Here is a 27627-nt window from a genome sequence, read left to right on the forward strand (position 1 = left end):
TGGTCTGGACAGTGATGATTATGTCCACTGGTACCACAAGAAAGATGGAGGCACGTTTAAAAGACTTCTCTACATCAGTGAATCTGGGTCTCCCACCATTGAAGCAAAAGAATTTGCAGCTGAGAAAAATGGAAATTCATATGAAATAAAACTGCATGGAATAAAGAAGGAACATGCCGGTGTTTATTACTGTGCAAGCTGGGAATACGATGGCAGCCACAGTGACACAAAACTAATACATCAGATACAAAAACCTTAAGAGAATCTAACAGGAAGCCAGAATCTAATTGTTATTAAGAGATAATGTCTGCAAAGCAGCCACAAACAGTTTAGTGTAACAGATGTGACAAAAAATATGTCATTCAACCCAGAACCAAAGCATGTTTTCTAAAAATAAAGTGAACGTGGTTGATGGTCATGTAATGTTGTGGAAATCAGACAACGAAATACTGTAAATGAATGTGTAGGATATCGTGATGACTGTCGTTGGTTTGACAAATACAGGTGTGTTTATTCCATTATCCCAACTCAAATAAAAATCACAATATCATCGTTATAGAGTCATCATTTCCTTTAGCGTGTGTTGTTTGTTTAAATGAATGTAACCAATAGAGTTCATCCGTTATCTGCAACTTCCGGCTCTAGTGTGTGGGAACTCCTTCCTACATTTTCTTCTCTCGAAAAAGAACAAAAAAACTGTTCCCAGAGTGTTTTCATTTTATTAGGTAATTAATTATTCATTTTCCCTGACCTCCCTCAAACACACAAAGGCAACAATCTCTAATCTCTAATAATAATACAATCATATACTGTGAGTGTGAACTGATCACTATCCATCCACCCATCCATTCACAGCTCATCAGCAAGATCACAGAAGGGGTGATCCTTTTCTCAACATAAGGCCATGGCAGACGACACTTTGAAAAGATAGCATACTATACTATACATTAATTACTGTATATTGTCATTTAGATGGTATAATTTAGTTTTATCATGTGGATATACAGTATATACACAATATGACCTCTACGATTCTCAAAGCTCATTTTCCATATGTATGCAGTATACTGTACCCAGCTACAGCCTTATATATAACAAAAATGCAATATTTCTAGTTTGTTTGACCCGACAGTCATATCCAGTAAGTGGTGCTAAATCGTTCCAAGTTGGCAGATTTACAAATTTCTTACAAAGGTTTAAGCATCTGATATAACAATCTTAGTCACTTTTACTGTTGGCTTCCTGATTGATGTACAAGTAATACCACATACAGAATGAAAGAGGCATCAGCATTTAACAGTAACTCCACCTCAGGAAATGACATCAACAAAGTGTAAATCAGAAATTTGAAGACCGTACAAAACTGTAAGGACAAGAAATGTAATAAAGCATATTGTAAATCCTCTTATATAACTGAATGAAACATGTTCACTGTCCCGTCTGCTGTTATCTTCTTGATGATTTATGGTAAGTACTTCAGAGTCTTCACATGAATGTAACTGCTCATTTTAAATGACTGATTGTCTGTTTATTGAATCACAGGTGTGGACAGTGTGACTATAAAACAAAACCAGAAGATCTGGATAAAACCAATAGGGAAAACAGTGTTCTTTAAATGTGAGGTAACTGGTCTGGGCGCTAGTAATTATGTCCACTGGTACCACAAGAAAGATGGTGGCACGTTTAAAAGACTTCTCTACATCAGTGAATCTGGGTCTCCCACCATTGAAGCAAAAGAATTTGCAGCTGAGAAAAATGGAAATTCGTATGACATAAAACTTAGTGTAATAAAGAAGGAACATGCCGGTGTGTATTACTGTGCATACTGGGATGGCAGCCACGGTGAGACAAAACTATAACATCAGATACAAAAACCCTGAGAGAAACTCGCAGCAGGAAACCAGAATCAAACTGTTATGACAGATAATCTCTGAACAAAGCAACCACAAACAGCTTAAGGTATACTGCAGCAATTATACAATAACAGCATTTATGAGGAGTGCACTCAGTATGTTTTGTAGGTTTTGATGACTGATGATTAGGTTTGGAGAGACAAACCTAAAGTAACAAACATCTTGATCTGAAATGTTGACTTTGTGCATGAATTCCTATTACAGGCCTACAGAGAGAATAATAGTAGTAGATTGTAGATACACAATAAAGGGCATCCATCTAATTTAATTTTCAAAAAGACTAAACATTTTGAAACACAATAGTTATAGTTATTGATTAGCTGCAGATGTCCACATGAATTGCTTTGGACTTCTTTTACATTACTTATAGTAATATATATAGTAGTATATAAGTAATAGTTACTTTAACAGTAGTTAACTGAATGGCTTTTTACACGAAAATCCTCTATGGAAATTTTGTTTCATGGTGTGTCACATCTGTATCATAAACCACATTTCTAAAGCATTTTGGGGGGCACCTTTCTCTCTCCCAAAAAGTTTCCTGTCCTTCCCTGTCCTGTCCATAAATCCATGCAAAGGCAAAAAAACCTAACTAAGGTCACAATAAAACAACACATTTACCACAAACAATTAAACCTGACATAAATTCTGTTTCTTACCTGTAAGCCGATAGGATTTAGGACGCTGCTTCCGTATTTTACATTAAATATTGTTTATAATAAAAAATATGCAGTGAGAGTACATTCAGGCCCATACTTGAAATAAAAATACAAATAGGTATAGAAAATAAATTATATTATTTTAAAGCATATAGTCACATAACATAGAGATTGTATGATCTGATCTGATATGATCTGATCTGATATGATATATGATAGAACATGAAGGGTAGCTAAATTGAAGGCAAAAAAACTCAAATGCCATTCATATTCCTGTGTGCCTTGGTGGGAAAATGAAACGAACCACGAATGTTTCTATAGGCATAGAATTAAAATTATATTTTGTTATTTACAGAAGACTTCCAAATACCAACACAAAAGACAACTGTTTTAAAAATGACTGTTAACTTTTCACCTAAATTAATGTTATCAGTCATTTGGCATGTCAAATTCAGCCATCAATACCTTAAAATATTTTTAATCCTTTTACTTTTATGCATATGAAAATGACCATATAAAATCATGAGATCCACTATGAAACTAGCTGACATTATTCAGTGATCAGTGTGAAAGAACGCGCTCTCGGCGATGACGTCACAAGCCACAGCACAGCCCCATGGTCAATAACATTAGATCGGCTGATGTTGTTGACATGTTGTTCACAATTTATGAAGTTTGTGAACGACACAGGGTTACAATGCATGGGATGGTGATATTTTGCCTCGTAATTATATTAATAGGTGAGATTGTAGTATTCCCTATTCATTGTTCGAATGAAATTTGCTCGTACAAACTTGCTGTGTTGTATCTCTTATTTTTGTAGATGAATGTATGAATCAACAGATCACGTATCCTGATCGTCAGATCATAAGACAAAGGGGTAGAACAGCTTTGATAAGATGCAATGTGGATACATCCTATGCTATCCACTTGTACAGAGCTAAATCAGGGGGAGCTCTCGAGAGGATCATGTATTTCGATTCAGGGTCCAAAACACCAAAAAAAGAGGCCGGATTCGATGGATTCCGTGGATCTAAAGGTGCAAACCAAGTGACACTCTCCTTCCCAGCAGCGTTAGAAGATGCGGGGATGTATTACTGTGCGCTCTGGAGTTCAGACAACCACAGTGTTAACAGAGAGAGGAAATCTTGACAAAAACCTGTTGACATCAGCAAATGGGTTTTGTTTGGAGAGGCATCAGCTGACCCTCAAGAGGAGGAAAATTAGGCCTATGCTGTTGTTTAAGGCACATTGTTTTTCAAACGAAACCTAAAACGTATTTACTAGATACACTAAACGGAAAACGTACATTTCTGCCAGCACATTATCCAACAATGTTATCGCTAAACATTTCCGTTAACCTTAAAACAGCTTTTAATATCAACACGGTAAATTCCTACATAAACATTTAGCAATATATTATATTTACCTTTTTTCAGTGTAGGCATACCATAGATTACTAGTGTTGTAATAAACCGCAGCCACCACTAGGTGGCATTAGGGAGCTTCAAATATTAGGGTCATCTTGACGCTGCCACCACTTTTAATTAAACCGGTAGAGCAGCACTAAATACAGTATATACACAAAGATAATTATGTATACAAGGCTGTGTACTGTAAGAATAAAATAGAGCTTCACATCTCAAACATATTTTTTGAAATTGATTACAAAATACACAAGTTTTGGTTAAGGCAGTGGGCAAAATGTCTCATTTTCCCTGCAAAGTGAATGATTTGCAGTCTCGGAGCTACAGTATATCTGGTACCAAAAGAAAGAGGGTAAAGCCCTGTCAAGAATGCTCTATATCAGTGCTACTGTATTGTCAGATAACAACAAAACACATCTTTATAATCAGAAAATAAGCAACTGTCACATGTAGCTGGTGTAGAGAAGCTCACGACAACGGAGTATAATCCAAAAAGGTATCTTTTATTTAATCCAAAGGGGAGCACGTGCACCACGAACACTGACATTAAACAATACCGGCCAACGATGGGGCAAACAGAATGAGTATAAATAGACCTGTTGATGAGGCTGATGACGGGCAGGTGTGGGGATTACAGATGAGACACAGGTGCGTGAGCGTGACGGATCGTGGGAAGTGAAGTCATTGGGGAAAACACGGGGAGAAACAGAAGGGAACCATGACAGCAACACACAACTGAGTCATGCTGCAGTTTAGTGCCTACTGGGACACAAGCAACCACAGTGAAAAATGTATTCACATACTGATACTGCACATTAACTGACAGATTAATTTAGGATAAAGTTCCTGAACTGTGTCCACACTGCCAGAGCAGCAATGCAAAAGGCCGTTTTCATTTTTTTATTCATTTGCTTTTAAAGATCTTTTCAGTTAATACTATAAGAATCATGTTTGTTTGACACGCAAATCATACCGTTTCCAGCAGTGATTGGTGATATAAAAACACAAATGTGTAAATTACTTACAGTATTTATAAGACAATCCATTTCAGGCATTTGATATAACAGTCAAATGTGGGTTCATTAAAAATTTTTTATAAGCATCTGCGTTACTTTTACCGTTGACTTTTACTGTTGATATCTGTGTAAGTACAAATAATGTCACATACAGTATGGAAAAGGCATTGGCATTTATTATAACTCCACCTCAGGAAATGACATCAGCAAAGTGTAAATGAACAATTTCAGAAATAGTTGCAAAACTGTGTGAGGAGGAGAACAAGAAATTTCATAAAGCATTTGCTGAATTTCCTCTTACAGGAGTGAAAGATGTTCACAATCACGTCGGCTGTTATCCTCTTTCTGATTTATAGTAAGTACATGAATCAGGCTAATGTAACATGAATGTAACTGTTCTTTTAAAATGACTGATTTTTACTAACATACTGTAAATCACAGGTGTGGAAGGTTTGACATTAGAACAAAGTAAGAAGGTCTGGGTAAAGTCAACTGGGAAATCAGTGTCCTTTATATGCAAAGTAACTGGTCTGAACAGTGGTAATTATGTCCACTGGTACCACAAGAAAGATGGAGGCACACTTAAAAGATTTCTCTACATCAGTGAATCTGGGTCTCCCACCATTGAAGCAAAAGAATTTGCAGCTGAGAAAAATGGAAATTCATATGAAATAAAAATTAATGGAATAAAGAAGGAACATGCCGGTGTTTATTACTGTGCAAGCTGGGATGCCAGCCACAGTGACACAAAACTAATACATCAGATACAAAAACCTTAAGTGAAACTAACAGTAAGCCAGAATCAAACAAGAGATAATGTCTGAGCAAAACTACCACAAACAGTTTAATGTAACAGATGGTTACTGAACAAAATATGTAATTCACCCAGAAGCCTGTTTTCAAAAAGCAAAGTGAAAACAGGATTAGGTCGATGGTCCTGAAATGTTGTGGAAATATGACAATAAATACTGTAAATACTGCAAAAGCATCTCGAGATTATGTTTAAAAGAACTAAAGTAGCAAATGTGTTCATCACAGATCCAAAATTATTTAATTCTATATACAATCAATATTTTGAGCTTTACATCAGGGTCATTATCCATCCATCCATCCATCCAGTACAATCAATCAGTCAGTCAAGCAAGTCTTTGAGTGGAAACAACCCAGCGGTTGAGATATGGTTTATGTCACACAGATCATATACAAAGTGTTAACATTAAGCATTACATTTGTGCAAATAATATCACCTACATAAAGAAAATGCATTGGCATTTATTATACAGTAACTCCGCCTCAGGAAATTACATCAGAAAAGTATAAATGAACAATTTGCATACTGTGCAAAACAGCGTAAGGAGGAGTACAAGACTTTTTATAAAGCATACTGTGTATCCTCTTACATAACTAAATATGCTCATATTCGCATACACTGTTATCCTCTTGATGATTTATGGTAAGTAGGCCTACATCAGAATCAATCTAATGTAACATGAATGTAACTGCTCATTTAAAACAACTGATTTTCTGTTTATTGAATCACAGGTGTGGACAGTGTGACAATAAAACAAAACCAGAAGATCTGGATAAAACCAATACGGAAAACAGTGTTCTTTAAATGTGAGGTAACTGGTCTGGGCGCCAGTAATTATGTCCACTGGTACCACAAGAAAGATGGTGGCACGTTTAAAAGACTTCTCTACATCAGTAACTCAGGGGTACCCACAATTGAAGCAAAAGAATTTGCAGCTGAGAAAAATAGAAATTCGTATGACATAAAACTTAATTTAATAAAGAAGGAACATGCCGGTGTGTATTACTGCGCATACTGGGGTGGCAACCACGGTGAGACAAAACTATAACATCAGATACAAAAACCTTAAGAGAAACTCACAACAGGAAGCCAGAATAAAACTGTTATTACAGTAATGACAGATAATCTCTGAACAGAGCAACCACAAACAGTTTAATGTACACAGAAGCATGCAACATGAACATAAGATTTGATGGATTTAGATTGACGGTCATGAAATGTTGGGGAAAGTTATTTTATACTGTAAATGAAGTCACTTTCTTGACTTTATGCTTACATGAATTCTAATGACAGGCCTAACAGAGGGAATAAAAGTACAGGAGACTGAAAGCAATAATGAGCATCTGTTTCGTTATATTTCAGCAGTTTCAAAAGACGAAACATTTTGAAACACAGTAGTTAGTTTGTGATCTATAACACAAATCCAGATAAATTGCTTTGTAAAGCTTTCCAGTTATAGTAATAGTGGTGACTGTACAACAATAGTTAACTGAAAAGCTTTTTACCTGAATAATGATTATATTGTTTCATGGTTTGTCACATTTGTATCATGAATCACAATACTAACTCATAAAATGTTTCCTGTCATCACAATAAGACCCCCAACAATTAAACCTGACATCAACTGTCACATAAATTCTGTTTCTTAAACCTAGTGTACCCCCGACACATCATCAGTCTTTAAGGATTGATGGTTGATTTTACTGAAAGGTGGGTCATATTGGGCATTGCATTTCCCCCATAGTACTAGAACTGTCTGCAACATCTTGTTACGTATAATCTCTGAGCAAACTCAACTACACTACAACTTCCTTATTAAACCAAATTCTTTCCAATAAGATAATGTTAACATGAAGTTATTTGTTTCTCTCTGTATTTATCTGATAAGCAAAGGTATTCTAAAATGTGGCCATGTCCTTTGTAATAAAAATAAATAAAATCACACATTTTTTATTACCATTACGTCGTACATAATGTTCCATCATATTGTTTCTGCTATTTGGTTTTAAAGAGGCCCTTTGAGCTGCAACACAAAATCTCGCTGACCAAAGAAGAAGAGAAGTTAGCCGTTATAGACTGTTTTTTCCCTTCAGACTGCTGGAGCTACAGGTATCAGCAAAAGATGGAGAAATCTTCACGAGAATGCTGTACTCAGATAACAGTAATGGAGACACAAAGAATGACGCTGGTTTTGAGTCAATAAAATCAGAAATGAGAGCATCAAATCACTTTGTTTTGAAAAGCACCAAACTTGAAAAAGATCATTCAGCTGCTGAATCTGAATGAATGACTTTCAGCAGCTACACAAATACAACTATGCAATTTTACTGAATCATCTGCTGTATAAGTACAGTAACAGTAATATTTTCATGGTATGTAAGATCTGATATGTTTTTATTTATCCCTAAAGACAAAACATTGCATGACAAAGCGCATTGTATTGTTTGTTGCCCCGCAAGGGGGAGACAGTTATTTTGTGACCGTTTCAAATAGGCTAGCGTGTTATTTCATTCACTTTTTGTTTTGTTTACAAACTTATGTATAGGCCTACTCATTTATATAATCATCTCAGATTCAGAGAGCGATATAATTAGGCATACGTCCGCCTATATATTTGCATTCCGTATTTCTTAAAATATTAGGCTACATTTTATAAGAACAGTTTCACAAAAATGATTTGGTTTTAACTTTTAATTAATAAAACAGTAATCATTTCTTTACAAATTTCCTTTGATTTGATATTTTGGTGCAATAGCATCAGGTAGCCTAACTCTCAAACGCATTTTTTCTAGCATCAATTTTGTAGGTTGAATTTGATCTGAAATTGCTCAACATTATTATTAATTTGTTAATAGTTTATTTTATTTATACTATTTATTTATTATAATTAGTTTAGTTTCTACAGGTTTTTATCGTCATTGGGTATTCATTTTTTTATTAAAAGCTAAGGAAAACATTTACATAACAAATCTACATTTTACATTTTTACATTTTTTTACATTTTTGTAAATTTACATTTACAAACAACAAATAAATACTAACACGTTTTCAAAAGAACAGGGTTTGAAAGATAACGATGAATAGATAAAAAAATAATAAATAAAACAAAAATAATTGTAGATAAGTAACGACAACAATTTCCAAAATGTACTTTTTAATCAGTTTTAGCTTCTTAGCAAAAAGTAAATAAAGTTACTACATTTTTATCAACCATTGGCCTGCAGTTAATAAACGTAAACAAATCTGCCATTTTTAGCCATATGAGCCTATAATATGCATATGAAATTGACCAAATCTTTCACTATATAAAACTAAAAGAAATTATTAAGATCCTTGTGAAAAGTGCTCTGGCGGCAATGACGTCACAAGCCACAGCACAGCCCCATGATCAATACCATTAGATCGGAGGATGTGGTTCATTATTAATTTTCTGAACGACACAGGGTGTAGTGTCACAATGCCCGGGATGATTATATTTTGGCTGTTATTTGTATTAATAGGTGAGATTTTAGTATTCCCTTCGTAGTCATTGTTCTACAATTATACTAATTGTGTGTATAGGCTCGACACAAGCCCTAAACAAACTGCATATGTTGACGCTGTATCTCTTATTTTTGTAGATGAATGTATGAATCAGATCACGTATCCTGATCGTCAAATCATACAACCCGCGGGTAGAACCGCCAGGATAAAATGCACTGTGGATAAGTCGACACTTCAGTCGAATGCCATCCACGTGTACAGAACTAAATCAGGAGCAGGTCTCGAGAGAATCATGCATTTCGGGGCAGGAGAGACAAAAGGCAAAAACGATGCCGGTTTTGATCGCAGATTCACTGGATCAGTAACTGTAAGCCGAGGTCTAGTGACCCTGGCCATCTCACCCCTCAAGTCTGACGATGCGGGGATGTATTACTGTGCGCTCTGGAGTTCAGGCAACCACAGTGTTAACAGAGAGAGGAAATCTTGACAAAAACCTGTTGACATCAGCAAAAGGGTTTTATATGGAGAGACATCAGCAGCAGTGTCTCAAGAGGAGACTTTTGACATATATTAGTTGTAATGCTGTTGTTTAGGCACTCCAGTGTAATTATGAATTGTTTTGAAATCTCAATAAATGTATCCATGTCTTAAACGTTATTTACCCACCTTATGGCAAACCGTACCATTGTATAGTAATCAATAGGCTAGACATACCTCTGATCAGGTGCATTCTATATGCTTTAATAAACAGGCTACATAAGATGAATAACAGTTGTGCAGCAGTGGTTTATAACAGTAGAGTATGTTCAAAATGTGCAACCTGCAAAAAAGCTAAAGGAACAAATAAGGTCACTTCAAGTTACAGTGAAGGTCATTTAGAAATGGGATGATTAAAATTGTGAAACACTGTAGTAAATATAATGTACATAATCGGGTTAGTCGATCTCAGGAAATGACGTCAGGAAATTTGAATCCCATACAAGGCTGTACTGTAAGAATAAAATAGAGCTTCACATCTCAAACATCTCATTAAACCGGATGAACTATGTTGGCATACATTTATATTTTCTTCCTCTCAGAGATCCCAGGTACATTTACATTTGACATTTAAACATTTACCAGGCTTCTTTTATACATAGTGGGGTATATGATATTTGAATCTACATTTACATTTTTTCATTTAGTACACACTTTCATCAAAAACCGGCTTACAAATAAGATAACATGTCACATTTAACACCAAAATATTGTTTAATTTTTCAAATCTTGAAATTGATATTTTTAAGCAGCTGTCCTGGGAGTGACTTTACAACAAGATCAACAAGTTTTGGTTAAGGCAGTGGGGAAAACGTCATACTTTCCCTGCAAAGTGAATGATTTACAATCTTGGAACTATGTCCACTGGTACCAAAAGAAAGAGGGTAAAGCCCTGTCAAGACTGCTCTATGTCAGTGCGACTGGTATTGTCACTCATGACACCAACAATCTCCTAGCAAATGACTTCACTGTGGATAAAACACAGCTTTATAATCTGAAAATAAGCAACACGCAACTGAGTCATGCTGCAGTTTATTACTGTGCCTACTGGGACACAAGCAACCACAGTGAAAAAATGTACTCACATACCGCACATTAACTGACAGATATTATGATTTAGTTTGTATGAATTAGCTTTTATCGTTTGGATATAGAGAGGATCCTTGCAATTCTTTAAAGCTGAGTTTCATATGTATTTGCCCACATTAAACCTTTAATCATTTTGGACAAAATTCCTGAACAGTGTTAACACTTCCAGAACAGCAATGCAAAAAGCCATTTTTATTTACTTTTTCATTAGTTTGCTCTTAAATACTTTTTCAGTAAATACTATTATAAGAATCATGCAAGTTATATAAAGTTTGATAAGCAGATTTCCAGCAGTGAGTGGTGCTATTGAGCTGACAAAAAAATTCACAAGTTTGTAAATTACTTACAGTTCGTTCAAGAAAATCCAGTTCACTGTAACATTCAAGTGTAGTAAAAAAAGATACATTTTAAAACACTTTTTAAGTATCAAAGTCATTTTTAAGGTTGACTTCTTGATACAAGTACAAATTATATCACATACTTATAGAAAAGCCATTGGCGTTTAGTATAACTCCACCTCAGGAAATGACGTCAGCAAAGTGCAAATGACAATTTCAGAAATCGTTGCAAAAAAAGGAAGGTGTAAAGAAAATTCATAAAGCATATACTGTATATCCTCTTACATAACTGAGTGAAAGATGCTCACAATCGTGTCGGCTGTTATCCTCTTTATGATTTACGGCAAGTATTTCAGACTCAAGCGAATGTAACATGAATTTAAAATGTAAAACATGAAGTTTATTTAAAATGACTGATTTTCTTTTTATTGAATCACAGGGGTTGAAGGTTTGACATTTAAACAAGACCCGAAGTTATGGATAAAGTTACAATCAAAATCTGTGACCTTCAAATGTGAGGTTACTGGTGGGAGCCCTAGTTATGTCCACTGGTACCACAAGAAAGATGGTGGGACATTTAAAAGACTTCTTTACATCAGTAACTCAGGGGTACCCACAATTGAAGCAAAAGATTTTGGAGCTGAGAAAAAAGGAAATTCATATGAGCTGAAAATTAATGCAATAAAGAAGGAACATGCCGGTGTGTATTACTGTGCAAGCTGGGATGGCAGCCACGGTGAGACAAAACTATAACATCAAATACAAAAACCCTGAGAGAAACTCACAACAGGAAACCAGAATCAAACAGATATCAAAAGCTAATCTCTGAGCAAAGCAACCATACAATAATTACTACAACAGGTATTGTTACAGAAATAAAAATATACATTCAAACACAGGTATGTATTCCCAAAGCAAAATGAGGTCATCAGGTTGATGGTCATGAATTGTAAATGCTGCAGCTGCACTCTTAAAAAAAAGAATTATGGTGACACAATAGCATGGAAGAACGATTTTTGTCTGTATGGTTCCATAAAGAAACTTAAACATCCACAGAACTTTTTTGCTTCACAAATGTTTTTAATAGTGGAAAAAGATTATACAGACTTTTATGGTTCTTTGAAGAACCAAAAATTGTTCTTCAATGGCATCGCTGTGAAGAACCTTTACCTTTACTTTTAAGAGACATCCCCCCTCTCCAAAACTTTCTGCACTTTCTAAAAGCTAAAAGCTTATCACTTCAACAGTATAGAAGAATAGATAGGTCAACGACAACTAAATAATTTTTCATGACAAACAGGAAGGTTGGAACCAAAAAGAGGATGTCAACTTCTGACATATGATCTCCCAAAAACACTTCAATAAGCCAAACATTCAACAACACTTGACAGTGAAAATAAATATTATCACAACTACACGTTATTATCAGTGTCTAGAGAGGCACTATATGCATACACATTTAGGATTTAAAGGAACATTTAGGATTACTTATTCATTCTTTTCACAGTTTACAATAACAGCGAACTCTTTAGAAATATGTAATTTCTGAATTATGTTGTGACTAAAGACAATTTAAAATGTATATTGTATGGACATAAAACCATTGAGACATTTCTTAAAATATCTTTACCCTTTTTGAATGTTTCACAGAAATAAACTCATACACATGCTTTAAATAAACATGCGAATGAATAAATGATGACTATTTTTATTTTCCTGTATCTTTAATGAACCAGCACAGAAAAAAACATAGGGTCAGATTAAGACTGGTTTAACATGGGTATTAATGTTACATGGCCCCTGTAAGGGAAAATGTAACATTATACTGATGTCTTCTGATTAAATTCTTTATATTATTCTTCTAGGTATAAAGTTGAGTTAGATTTCCTTAAGTTTTTTAAACTCTCTTATTATCATAATTACAGGGTCACCATGTACACCTCCCATTGGTGTGTGTTGTTTGTTCAAACGAATATACAAATAAATACATATAAATACATATAATTAATATTAAAATATTAAATACATTTATTAATAACTTCTCTGTTCAGGAGAAACCATTGTTCCTCAGTGTGAGAACTGTCCCGACTGTGATAAAAAAGACAGAAAACTGTTCTTTGAGTGTTTTTTCTTTATTAGGATATTTCATGACGTCCCTCAAACACACCAATGCAACACCCTCTAATAATACAATCATTATTGTAAAATGTATATCATACATGTCACGCATCACGGGTCATATATCTATCCATCCATTCACAGTTCATCTGCAGGATCACAAGAGAGCTGGAGCCTTTCTCAGCATCTCAGCATCTCAAGCCATAGGCTTGAATATATATATATATATATTCTAACTCTCAAAGCTAATTTTTCATATACCCAGTTACAAGTTCCAATAATTTGAAGCATTTTATTTACATTTGATTTGTATGTTTGTTTTGAGCTTAATGACATTTAAAGTAAATGCTACTGTAACAAAAGTGCAATATTTCTTTCTATGAAGTTTGTTTGACATGCCAGTCATATCCAGTATAAGTGGTGATCATAATGCTCTGTCATAATAAAACCACAAAATTTTAATACCAATACATCTTATCGAATGTTCCTTGATACAGTTGTTATGAATTAATAGCTTGATATATTGGTTTTGCAGGGGCCGAAGCCTTTGAGCTGCGACAGAAAATCTCACTGACCAAAGCGGAAGAGAAGTTAGCCATTATAGACTGTTTTTTCCCTTCAGACTGCTGGAGCTACATCCACTGGTATCAGCAAAAAAGATGGAGAAACCCTCAAGAGAATGCTGTACTCTGATATTCGTAATGGAGACACAAAGAATGATTTTGAGGTTTTGAGTCAATAAAATCAGAAAAGGGAGCATCAAATCATTTAGCTTTAAAGATCACCAAACTTAAAAAAGACCATTCAGCAGTTTATTACTGTGCTTGGTCTTACTCAGTCAGCACGGCGAGTATGAAAACTGAAACACTTCACAAAAACTGCAGAAACCCTATCTCTTCCTCCAAAGCTCTTTTTCTTATGTGGTCGTGCTTATGAAGCAAAATATTTATTTTTATGTTTTTCAGGAGTCAATCAACAACTATCATCACAGTAAAACAGCCAAAAAGCTGAGAAACAAAAGAACAAAAAGACCAAAAGATTTAGCACTATATTCAGTATACTGTAAGTATTTCATTGCTTTATTTTTTCATTAAGGAACCATTACAGAAAAAAACACTCCATCGTGGAATTACAAATTGGTTTAATAGGGGTGTTAATGTTACATGTTCACTGTAAGTATAAAATCTATAGTATTGAATTATATTCCTGATAGAAATTTTGATACGATCAATGATATAAATTGTGTGGAAAGTCTCTGTTGGGTGGTCTTTTCTGCTTTGGTCTTTTCTTCTTGGTGTGAGAATGTTACAACATAATTACAATGATAGACATCAGACATACAATACACATACTGTACTCACATTTTTCAAGCATTCATCCCATTTTTATCAATAATGCAAACAATTTCACATTAATACACAGAATGTACTGTATGTTGCTTTATTGTCCATTGTAGTGGACATGAAAATAATCATATAAAACATGAGTTGGTACAAATTTTGCACGTTAAAAACACATTTCTATCATCTAAAATAAGACTTCTATAAACTCTAAAATGTAAAAGAGCATTTTATTAAGTTTTTTATTTATTGGTTTGTGTGATATCAATAACCTTTAGAGTAAAGGCTAAAAAAGTGCAATGTATTGCGCAAAGTTTGTTGACACACTGATCATATCCAGCACCGTGGGGTGCTATTGAGCTGTGAAAGAGGATTTCAACATTACATCTCTCTCCAAGTTGGTGCATTGTAAATTACTTACAAAATGTTCACGAAAATCCAGTTCAAACATCTGATGTGACAATCTGGTATGGTAAAGTCCTTTATAAATATTAAAGTCACTTTTACCTCCTTATTGCTATTAAACACGCATTAGCATTTATTATAACTCCACCTCAGGAAATGACATCATGACAGTGTAAATGAAAAATTTCAGAAATACAATTTCATTGCAAAACTATGTAAGGAGTGCAGTGGTGTAAAGTATTGGAGTAAATGTACTTAGTTACTTTACTTAAGTATCTTTTTGGCTACTTTGTAGTTGTACTGAGTATTAAAGATATTAGCAACTTTTACTCTCTACTTAACTACATTTTTGAACAAGTATATGTACTCTTTACTCCACTACATTTGTAATGACTAATGCAATTACACATTACATTTTGCATGACACCTATCTTATAATTAATATTGCCATTCACAGGGCATTGAAGGTACTACAATCTTGTGGATTTTGCCCTAACTTACAAAAACTTGTCAACATGGCTTCTTTATATGAATATGAGTGCAGTATCAGGTAGATGTCAATCGCTGGCGGTTTATACATGGTTAGCCCTTACCCGCTATTTCTACAGTAATATATTGGCAACACTCTTGCCAGCTAGTTACTGTAGGTCACACATCTACAAAAGCTCTTGTTTTTAAAACTAACTCTTCCTAAATGTGCTCTAAACATGTTTGCTCAAAATTTGACCATGTGGTGGGACTATTGCCATGAAGTGATGTAAACCAGTAAAAAGAATGTATAGTATTTCAATTTTCAAAAGTGCTCTCACACTATATAGACAAAATATTAACCTATAGAATGAGTCGGACACAGAGAAATGAACAATCCACATATGAATCTCAACAATGGTGACAATCAACTGAACAGCTACATGCTGCAATGCATGCTGGGTACATAGTACAAAACTCATTCATGATGAGGTTTGTATGTCAAGTGTCTAACTGGGTCTCAATTGCAAAGAAAGATTTTCTGACAGAGATCTTTCCATTATAACATGTAATCACTTTACCAAACATATCTTAATAAATCTTAAATGCTATATTATTATTATTTAATGATTGGATTCTTTCAGATGTATCTTCAGTTACTAAGCAAACATAAAGTTGCGGTTCCTGTAAAGTCCCTTTCAGTGTTATTGTATAAGTGTACATTTTAAAGCTACAAGAAAGTCAAAGAGTCCAACCAAAGCAAACACTGATCGCCATAATGGTGACTTAAAACATAATTGAACCACTATGAACTAGAGTTAAATCTCAATAAGATCTTACACAGATGACAGAAATAAAGTGAAAGTGGTGTCTGTAATATGTGAAGATGTTATTGATGTTTGTGTTTAATTATCCTCTGGTGAAATCTTGACAGATTTATTGTGTTCATCTGTTATTTACACTTGTTCATCTAAGACTGTGTGACTTAAGTGCGTTAATAGATTCTTTATAATGTGTCTTCAAACAGCCATTGCAGTAGTTTACTGTAAAACACCTACAGTAACTAGCTGGCAACAGTGTTGCCAATGTATTACTGTAGAAATGGCAGGTAAGGGCTAACAGTGTATGTGAAATGAGGACATGACTGCAGCTGGCGATGAGGCCCAAACCAGCATGTCCAGTGCAAAAAGGCTTTGACTTTTTAATTCTACTTAACATTATTTTATTTATCTGTTATATTGAAGAGACCTTTTTGAAGGAGTTTGGTTTACTTATGAGCACTTGAGCTTAAATGAGACTTAGGGTGTTTGTAATGACGTAGGTTATGGTGTCGACCATGATTTGTGGCAATTTTGAGGTGTTCAGTCTTATTATGATTTAAGAAAATAAATGCGATTGCTCTCCTCACAAATCAACTGTTTCTAGTTTTTCACTGATGTGTCTCTTAAGTGTTGAGGACTAGTGCTGCTTTGAGCCTACATTCAGTATGAGTAAAATACTCAAGTACTGTTCAAATCAGATACTCAAAGACTTTTACTGAAGTTGTTTTGGAATTGGTGACTTGTAACTTGTAATGGAGTAATTTTCACTGCAAGGTATCTGTACTTTTACTTAAGTATGGTTTTCAGATACTCTTTACACCTCTGAAGGAGTGGTACAAGACGTTTCACAAAACATACTGTGTGTAAACTCTTTCAGAGCTATATAAAGGATGCTAATAATCACGTAATAATCATGTTATCCTCTTGATGATTTATGCTAAGTACATCAGAATCAGGCTAATGCAACATGAATGTAACTGTTAATTTAAAATGACTGATTTTCTGTTTATTGAATCACAGGTGTGGAAGGTTTGACATTGGAACAAAGTAAGAAAATCTGGGTAAAGTCAACTGGGAAAACAGTGTCCTTTACACGTGAAGTAACTGCTGGGCTCTGATAATTATGTCCAGTGGTACCACAAGAAAGATGGAGGCACACTTAAAATTAAAAGACTTCTCTACATCAGTGAGTCTGGGTTTGCTTAATTTTTAGCTGAAAAAAAAGGAAAAGATAGAGATTCATATGACATAAAGCTTATTGAAATAAAGAAGGAACATGCCAGTGTGCATTACTGTGCATCCTGGGATGCCAGCCACAGTGAGACTATTACCTCAGATTCAAAAACCTAGAGAGAAACTCACAACAGGAAACCAGAATCAAACTGTTATTACAGTAATAACAGATATGAACAGAGCAACCACAAACAGTTTAATGTAGCAATGGTTACAGAAAATATGCAATTCAAACACAGGAGAAAGTTTTGAAATATAGCTATAAATAAACAACATATGATTAGGTTTATGGATATCAAATATAACACAAAAGCTATTTTAGAATGTAAAGAATGCAAATAAAGGATAGCTTGAGCAACACACACGCAATTCACTGCAGAACTTCATTGTGTTGAAAAGGCAATAAAAGCAAAGTATGAGGAGAGTGCGGTCAGTATGTTTTGGTTTTGAAGACTGATGTTTTGTATAAAGCAGAAGGACAAAAACAATAAGGGAACTACATTAACAAAAATGCTTTGGCCAGGTTGCTGTATGAATTCAGCAGCTGGGAAATCTCTCATTTTAAAAGGAAGAAATCCTTCCCTTTAAAACTGCCTATAATCTCTGTAGAAGTATCTCCATGACAGTTTAGAGAAATATACTTCAAATGTATATGTGTAACACAGAGCACGTGGGAAATGCATTATTAACACATGCAATAGTTCTAACAGTATAGTCACCAGAGTGTCACACAAGCAAGCAAGCAAGCAAAATGTCTGTTGAAATAGAAATTATAGCATTCATACTTTAAATCAAGTAAAGCCATACTCTTAAACACTAACATACAACTACTGTATATACAACTTGCTGTTGTAAATGTGTGCCGTGAACAACATGTCTTGGTGGTGTTATTTCTCTAATGAAACATTTTAAAAGGTGCAGGAGGGACAAAGGACAATAATCAGCTTGGTCTCATCAAATCTGCACCTAATGAATAAATTAATTCATATTATGCTTTGGACTGCTTTAGATTAGTTAGTAATACCAGTCACTATAACAATAGGTAAGCATGGTATGTCACATGTCATGAACTATAACTTCCTGTTTGTTTCACATAGGAATGAATTTCCTTAAAGAATAGACACAGCTTTAGACTCTCTCTGTCACCATGAGTTGCGTTCTGAAGTTATTAGTCTTTATTCATCTGACAATCAGAGGTAAGTGTTTTAGAATGTGGCTATATCATACTATTTGTTATAAAAAAATTAAAATAACTAAATGTTAATACTCTTACATCTTACCTAATGTACTGTTTCTATGAAATAATAGCTTGATGTATTGATTTTGTAGGGGCTGAAGCCTTTGAGCTGCGACAGAAAATCTCACTGACCAAAGCGGAAGAGAAGTTAGCCATTATAGACTGTTTTTTCCCTTCAGACTGCTGGAGCTACATCCACTGGTATCAGCAGAAAGATGGAGAAACCCTCAAGAGAATGCTGTACTCAGATATCATTAATGGAGACACAAAGAATGACGCTGGTTTTGAGTCAATAAAATCAGAAAAGAAAGCATCAAATCACTTTGTTTTGAAAATCACTAAACTTACAAAAGATCATTCAGCAGTTTATTACTGTGCTTGCTGGTACAGGAACTCATACAGCACAGTGAGTACAAAAACCCAAACCCATCACAAAAACTGCAGAAACTCCGCCCCCCCAAAATGCATGTTTAAGCTATTTTAACTAAAAATTACTTTCAATACATTTTCGGAATTGATTAAGAGACCACTCTTGGACCACTTAGCATTCTGCATGTATTGTGGTAATTCCAGTCCAGTGTCTGCTAAATTACAGAAAAACAAACCTCAGAAGTGACAAAGTGAAAGCAATGTGAAAGACCAAGAGAATGCAAAAAAAGTTGCGGGAAAAAATCTGTTTTTTCCATTATTCATTTTTGAACAATATACTGTATGTAAATCATAAGTATTGTGTTGTTTAAACATGAATATGAACTTTTCGCAGTATTTAAGATCTGAACACATTGGATCTTTTTTTAGTTATTTTGACCAGTTTGTTCCGTCTTAATTTTCTGCAGGTAAATGCAAATAAAAACAATATTTTTATTTGAAAATTGGTCAGAAACGTTATTCAAAAATGATCTTTTTACTTAAACACATACTAGTAAATTCAGAAAAACTGAAAATATTTTTTAAGTGGTCTCTTAATATCTGTGCCATTGTTTTCTCAAAATGCACACCAGTTACGTTTTTTGTAAGGCATGTTTGTATAGATGGTCTCATCCGATGCATGCTCCTGGCCCAAAGTTAAAGGGATAGTTCACCCAAAAATGTAAATTCTGTCATCATTTACTTACCCTCTTGTCATTTCAAACCTGACTTTCTTTCTTCTGCAGAACACAAAAGAAGATATTTTGAAGAATGTTGTTAACTGGCTCCCATTCACTTGCATTGGTTTTGTGTCCATATAATAGTGCTGTTCGGTTACCAACTTTCTTCAAAATATCTTCCTTAAAATTAACGTTAACAAGGAAGAAAAATAAGACTATGTATTGTTTACAAGGTAAAAAAGAATAAGCCCTACAGGAAATTAGCAACATTGCAGCCTCCCATTTATTACCTCTAGAACTGAAGACAACCCACATCCCAGAGAAACAGTAGAAGTTCTCTCAGGTCTCGTCTTTGGCCCCATGGCGCCCCTCTAGTTTCCTCCTTTAGCTTCCCGCCTGTGTCTCATTAGCCACACCTGCCCATTGTTATCTTCCTTGTTAGTTCCCTTATTTAATGCCCTTGTGTCTGCTGTCCTGTGCTGTTCGTTTTTCCTTCTACACCTTGTCTGTCTTGCCGTGTGCAACAACCTGGTGAAGTATTCCTAGCCTTGTCTAAATTACCCTGTCTTGTTGCTGTGTTCATTTAGTTTAGTGTTCCCAGTCGTGTTAAGTTTATTTAGTTTCTTGTTCTCCTGTTTTTGCCCGTGGGTAGTGTTTTGTTCTGTCTTATCATTTAGTCCTCTCCTTGTTACCCCATCGTGGGTTTTTGTTTTGGTCCATTTATTAAAGTCTTGTTCGTTAACCTCTGCCTGCATCTGGGTTCTCGTCCTTGTCACTCCCCTGGCTGGCCGTGACGCTTATTTACCTGACATGTGGAGGTAAGTTTGGAATTGTTTAGCCTTGTCACCATTTTCTGTTACCATTATAGCATTTTAACCTCCATTAACAGTTCATCTGTGTTTCTCTCCGTGGTTGGAGGTGTGGAGCTGCGGCAGAAAATCTCACTCAGCAAATCAGTGGGAAAACTAGCCATCATAGATTGTGATTTCCAACAGTGTTCATATTGCATCCACTGGTATCAGAAAAAAATTCTGACTTCAAAAATCAGAGATGGATTCACACAAAATGAATCTGGGGATGAATCCTTCAAATCAGAAAAGACCAAGTCAAAAATTTTTTTTAAAAATCAACCACCTGACCTAACAACATTCAGCAACATATTATTGTGATTGCTGGGTCTCAGTCAGCACATTGTGTGAAACCCTGAACAAAAACTCTCTCCTAAACAAACCATAACACTTATCTAAAGGCCCCTGTCTATATGTGTTCACTGTGATCACACAGGACAAGAGCAAAGAAGAGAGGAAACCGTCATTCTGTGACCCTTGATCTACAGGTCATTGCGTCTGTTCCTTAAAAGTATAACAGGAATACAGAAATACAAATACAGGTATATAGCATATTTCAGTACTTGGGTATTTTAACAAAACATATGCTTTATTGTAATCATAACAAGTCCAGAAACACTCTGGGGCCAAATAAAAAGACAACAGGGAATACATTTAATGATGAAAGAACACCAAACATCCACATTATTAAGTTTGTTATTATTCCTTTTATTATTAAAAAGGCATTATTAAAAGTTTAAACTATTAGTCAAAAACATTTACTCATTCGTCTTCTTGTCATATTTAGGTTTAGTTCTTTGTTTCTTGTGTTTGTTTTTTATTTCTTGTTAAAGTAATTTCTTGCTAAGGTTGTTTTGTCACTTGTTACCATAGTTACCAATTATTTTCACATGTGTCTTTTGTTACTGTAGGTCACTTGTTCCGCCTGTTGTCTGTATATAGCCTTGTCTTTCAGTTGCCCTTTGTCTTTTCTTGTTTTTAGTTTGTGTATGTTATGTTCCTTCAAATGTTTTCTTGTTTGTCCAGTTATTTGTATGAATTTTTTGTGTCCTGCATCTTCAGATAGTTCTCACAACCTGAACAAAACGTCAAAAATAAATATGTGAGAGACAATACACATTTGACAAAAAGGACAATTAGAAAAAAGGACAATAGACAGTATATTGTATGTACAGATGTGCTATATACAAATGATACTGTGTTATATACAAGTTATGCAGGGGAATGTGGATAGCTGAATATTATATCAACATGTATAATAAATATGAGTATATAGTTGTGTATTGCACGTGTTTTTATGATCTAGATTGCCTGAGGGAAGAAACTTTTCCTATGTCTGGCTGTTTTGGTGCTCAGTGCTCTGTAGCGCCAACCAGACGGCAGCAGTTCAAAGAGAAAGTGTGCGGGGTGTGAGGTGTCCAGAGTGATTTTGCGAGCTCTTTTACTCACTCTGGATGAGTACAGTTCTTGTAGACTGGGGAGGATTGTGCCAGTGATTCGCTCAGTAGTCCGGACTATCCGTTGTAGTCTTTGGAGGTCAGTTTTTGCAGCTGAGCCGAAGCAGACAGTTATGGAAGTGCAGAGGTATTCAATGACAGCTGAGTAGAACTGTAAGAGCAGCTCCTGTGGCAGGTTGAACTTCCTCAGCTGGCGAAGGAAGTATAGCCTCTGCTGGGCCTTTTTGACAATAGATTCAATGTGAATGTCCCACTTTAGGTCCTGTGAGATGGTGGTGCCCAGGAACCTGAATGACTCTACTGCGGCCACAGTGCTGTTCATGATGGTGAGTGCCGGGGTGTTTCTCCTAAAGTCCACTATCATCTCCACTGTTTTTAAGGTGTTTAGCTCCAAGACTGCACCAGACAGCCAGCTGCTCAACCTCACATGTAAGCAGACTCGTCACCGTCCTGGATGAGGCCAATAACTGTAGTGCCGTCTGCGAACTTCAGGAGCTTGACAGAGGGGTCAGTAGAGGTGCAGTCGTTGGTGTACAGGGAGAAGAGCAGTGGGGAGAGCACACATCCCTGGGGTGCACCAGTGCTGATGGTACTGTTGGATGTAAATTTACCAATTCTAACTAGCTGTTGCCTGTCTGTCAGAAAGCTGGTGATCCATTGACAGACAGAGCTAGGAACAGAGAGCTGAACATTTTCATAGCCTAAAATAAAATAAAACAGAATAAAATCAAATGAAATGGTTATTTAAAAAGTTGTTATATTATATTATTGTACTGGATGGGCTCTTGCTGGAATGTAAATTATGACAAACATAAAAACCAAAAAGTTGATAAAGCAGGTGTATATAACAGGAAAGACTTAGAGTAGCCCCTGTTGGTAACAGTATGATATTGTTTTGAGTACATGATGAAACTTGAGCACAAGGGCGGAAACTCAACCTCCCAGTTGTTACTCACAGAAATGAATTTCACCCGCACCCCAGAATCAAGAAGATTTGACAGACTGTTTCTCTCTGACCATGGCTCTTCTACAGCTGTCCTTTCTCTTGCTTTTTTACCATATATATAGAGGTAGGCTAAGTTCTCATTATTTATTTGTTTGTGTAATTATTTATCTATCTTAATTTTAACTGTTTCATCATTTTCTCTTATCACAAAAACTTTTTTGAAGAATTATTAATAGTTTAATTAAAAATGAGTAGTCATGCTGGTCGCTATGTCTTATGGTTCTGACCATCATTTAGTGTAATGTGTGCTTTTCTTTCTTCTAGTGAATGGAAATGCGAAGCTGGTACAGAGCATGTCAGTGGTGAAATCTGAGCGAAAGACAGTGTCTATAGACTGTCATTTCCCTTCAGACTGCTATGATTACATTCACTGGTATCAGCAAAAAGAGGGAGAAACATTAAAGAGAATTTTATATGCATCGATCAGTGATGGAGCTGCCTACAATGATGCTAATGCTGATTCATTTAAAATAGATAAGACAGGGTCAAATATGGTTTTGAAAATATATGAAACAAAGAAAGAGCATTCTGCAATATATTATTGCGCTTGTTGGATCTTAGGCGACACAGTGATTATTAATGCTAAAACCCTGTTCAAAAACTGCTAGTTTCCTGCCGTCATCAAAAACCAGTAACCACAACCACATTTACATTAAAAAAATAAAATATGAGCGTAGACTATTCTTCAACTAGAACTGGCACTAATACAGTACACCAAGATCCAAGAATTAAAGCATGTTTGACACAACAGCCTTGAACAAAATAAAACTCATGCTGCTGAACAATCAAAACACATATACCATAAGATTGAGTGAATCAACAGGAATTATACTTTCAAAAACGCAGGAGAACTGGTTTGGATTAATGGATGCAGGGCCATCACTTGAAATCATGGGGTCTGTGACACCATTGTGGTGTCTCATCAATACTGCACGAATATATAGTCTGTACGAATGGGGCCCATTTTAATTGTCATCCTGAGTAGACATAGGCTACAGAGTTGCTTTATATTGTAAGCCTTAATAAATATATCAATCAAACTATTGCAGCCCCTACTGGCAGCAATATGATAATGCATGCAGCGAACAACTATTGCTGGAACTTGGAAAATAAAACACTTTAAAAATAAACACAATGGTTTATTTTTTTACTTTCTTAGTTACAGTAAGTGATAGAAACTCTACAGGAATTTTGCACATCGGTGTGATCTGAGGGCAACTACTATACTTTCTGCAAAAGAAGCATCTTTTTGTTGAGGCAGAAGTTACTGTGGGAGACAGGAAAGTTTTCGGTTCGGGCACCAGGCTATATGTGACAGGTAAGGAAAAGTTATATAAATATTCTTTGCTAGTCCATTTTTAAACACCTGTAAGGTTTTTGAAATTATTCTTCCAAATGATTTGTGCTTCAGTCAGGAATGGGAGTGACCTCGATAGTAATAGTTATAATCACAGTCATTCTGGATTTATTTACAAAAGAGAATTCTGTTAAAATGGTGCATTACATCTGAGACCGTCCAAGATGTACTAGGATAATGGGTTTTGTTATTCAGAAGTAATTGTAATAGAATTAATCGAGGTGGGCTACTATATCAAACGTTTTGGATCTGGAACACGGCTGATTGTTTCCGGTAAGAAACCGTGTCCGACATTCTTCTTGTTTATAGAATGATGTAAATTCCAATTTTGGCGTTGATTTACATTAAGCTAGAAAATATCCATATTTTACCCATCCATTGGTTGAAACAACACCTAGGCCAGCATTTTTTTTTAGATGAATTTAGCAGGTTCTGTGTTATTCAGAAGTATTTGTAATAGAATTAATCTGAGTGGGCAACTGGATCAAACACTTTGGATCTGGAACACGACTGATAGTTAACGGTAGGAAAAAGAATCTTGTTTATAAACTCGTGTAAATTATGAATTGACATTTGTACTCTAAAGCCCATGGTTGGTAAACATATGGACAAACCCAAAAGTTTAGGGTTAAAGAAACCTAGAAATGAAAAGTTTGGTTCCGAAACGAGATAACTCCGTTTTAAAAAAAAAATCAAAAATCATGTTTTTTATTATGTTATGTTTTTACTGTGTTTTATTGTGTTGGTTAGGTGTATTTATTTTTTAGAGTTATTATAGATTAAATCAAAACAAACCAACTGGAGTTTGGTTGATATTGATTGGAATGCACAATAAAAAACATGATTTTTGAAAATCTTTAAAAACGGAGTTATGTCATTTTGGAACCAAACTCTTCAAATTATCCTTATTTTACACAACCTTGGTTTAAAACAACCCACAATTTTAAGTGAGGTCAATGCAGTATAGGTTTTGTGTTATTCAGAAGTTTTTGTAAAATAATAATCTAAGTGAACACGGCTGGATCAAACATTATGGATCTGGAACACAACTACAGGAAACAGTGTCGCAGACTTTGTTCTTGTTTATTTATGTAAAATCTAAGCTTTAGCCGCACTCATAAAATACTGGTTTGTTTTAAACCGTGGTTGAGTGAAAATGGACATTTAAAGAAAACCGTGAGAAAAACCGTGGATTTTTTTTATAGAAATACGTAATTCTGTAGGCTAAGTTAAAAGTACGATTTTTTTAACAGGCCTATACTTCCAGGTTAACAGTTTATTGATGTTATATTACTGTTTTTCTCTCTGAAGACAAAACGACTGTGGAGCCAGATCTAACGGCATATTCACCGTCAGAAAAACATGATAAAAAAAGTACTATGTTATGTCAAGCCAGCGGTATGTTTCCTGACCTTGTGAAATTCTCATGGAAAACGGAGAGCTCGTCAGGAAATTGGAACGAAGTGCCAAATGAACATGTTGTAGAACAGAGGGATGAAAAGAACAACGAAATTTTCGTGACAAGTATGGTGATTGTGGATAAAGACACGGCCAAAAATAACAATTACCAATGTATTGTTGAACATGAGGGAAACAAAAAGACAACCAAAACAGCTATAGTAAAACGAGGTAATTAACTTTTACATATATATATATATATATATATATATATATATGTATATGCTTTAATGGGCTATATGTCTCTTAGTAATTTTTCTTTCATATTTCAGATAAAGACGAAAGTTCAGAGAAAAAACCTGAGGATGACACTCCGAATCCAACATGTCCACCCAGCGAGAACACAAAACAGAATTTAGGTGAGTACATGTAAAAATGGGATTGTCTAACTTCTTAATTTTAACCATATGATGCCTAAACGCCAAAGCGAGGATAAACAAAACGTATACTTAAATAAAAAATAGATATGTGCAATATGTGTAAATAATAATAATAACAATAATAAATGTGCTTTTTCCTATAACAGAAAGCTTGGATCAAACACCCAGTTTCTATCTGTTTGTCTATGCATATGGTATAATGCTCATGAAGAACGGAGTATATTTTGCAGCTGTATGTATATTTCTACTCAAGAGAAAGGCTGGAAAGAAAGATGAAAGCTCTCAAAAGCCAAGTAAATGAAAGAAAAAACATCAAGCAAAAATAATTACTGGTATTTTATTACTTTCATGAAAATGATGCATATTATTTTCTATACATTTTGTCATCTTTCTTTAATTATTTTTGTCTTTCATAGTGTTGCTCATATTTGTTTATACAGTACTCTGTCACTTTTGGATAATTGCTTGGATTATTCAACATTATTTTATCCAACAGCTTTTGAAAATAGTTATTTTAAATAGCAGTCTTTAAAATAGGCAATGAAATATTGGGATTTTAAGAATTGATGCATTCTTGCGAAATCTGCGTTTTTGCTTTTTGTTTGCAATGTTTTCTTATTTTTAGTCCTTCTGCTGAAACTTTCCTCTGACTCACAAAATAAAACCTGATAAAGTAAATAAAATAAAGTCTGATAATTATTTTTGCATATATAACATTTACTAAACATTTTAAAATCATATTTATGTTTAAAAACCAACAAATGTTTTTGAAAAATTACGCTTAATGAACCTGATAAATGACAGGTTAATACAAAGTGTTTGAGAGATTACCTTGAAGTGAAATTGAAATAAATACTAGTTACATAGTTACTAGCTAGTTAGTAAGTTGTTTTTAGGAAACAATGCATTAATTAATTACATAGCATGTATTAAAGTAGCACAAAAAGTCACATTAAGTAAAACAGAAATAGTATTGGTCAAATTCCCATTATATGTGCATTAAACGTGTCAATCAAAGAAAAATACAATGAAAACTTACAAATAACAATAAATAATTAAAAAAAAGAAAAAATGTGTTCGAAGAAAGCTACTATAAATATCTCAGATACACTTTGTGTATGGTTTACATTTATTAGTA

At 34.8% G+C, this 27627-nt stretch overlaps 1 protein-coding gene and 1 long non-coding RNA gene across 3 annotated transcripts; both read left to right on the forward strand.

Annotated features, from left to right (window-relative positions):
• Positions 1 to 5192: 5192 nt before the first annotated feature.
• On the forward strand, positions 5193 to 6668 carry LOC130554420 (uncharacterized). The gene is made up of 3 exons (XR_008962980.1): positions 5193 to 5370; positions 5457 to 6468; positions 6558 to 6668. It is a non-coding gene; the product is annotated as an uncharacterized LOC130554420 (long non-coding RNA).
• Positions 6669 to 9066: 2398 nt separating this feature from the next.
• LOC130554415 (immunoglobulin kappa light chain-like) lies at positions 9067 to 27472 on the forward strand. 2 transcript variants are annotated; one of them, XM_057334045.1, is made up of 6 exons: positions 9067 to 9326; positions 9447 to 9761; positions 24571 to 24612; positions 25963 to 26280; positions 26382 to 26468; positions 26636 to 27472. In XM_057334045.1, the coding sequence occupies exons 1-6, from the start codon at positions 9236 to 9238 to the stop codon at positions 26788 to 26790; spliced, it is 1008 nt and encodes a 335-aa protein (XP_057190028.1). In that variant the 5' UTR covers positions 9067 to 9235; the 3' UTR covers positions 26791 to 27472. The 2 variants fall into 2 exon arrangements, with proteins under 2 accessions (XP_057190028.1, XP_057190027.1); XM_057334044.1 differs by lacking the exon at positions 24571 to 24612 and adding an exon at positions 25126 to 25174 and having other exon boundaries at positions 9447 to 9760.
• The last annotated feature ends 155 nt before the right edge of the window (positions 27473 to 27627 follow it).

The sequence above is a fragment of the Triplophysa rosa genome, linkage group LG5 (genome assembly GCF_024868665.1).
Source record: "Triplophysa rosa linkage group LG5, Trosa_1v2, whole genome shotgun sequence".
NCBI lineage: Eukaryota > Metazoa > Chordata > Actinopteri > Cypriniformes > Nemacheilidae > Triplophysa > Triplophysa rosa.

Coding starts and splice junctions, on each gene's coding strand:
- LOC130554415 (XM_057334044.1), top strand. CDS start 9,236: ATGTGGTTCATTATTAATTTTCTGAACGACACAGGGTGTAGTGTCACA. Junction 9,327..9,446: donor GCTGTTATTTGTATTAATAG/GTGAGATTTTAG, acceptor TTATTTTTGTAG/ATGAATGTATGAATCAGATC. Junction 25,175..25,962: donor AACACGACTGATAGTTAACG/GTAGGAAAAAGA, acceptor TTCTCTCTGAAG/ACAAAACGACTGTGGAGCCA.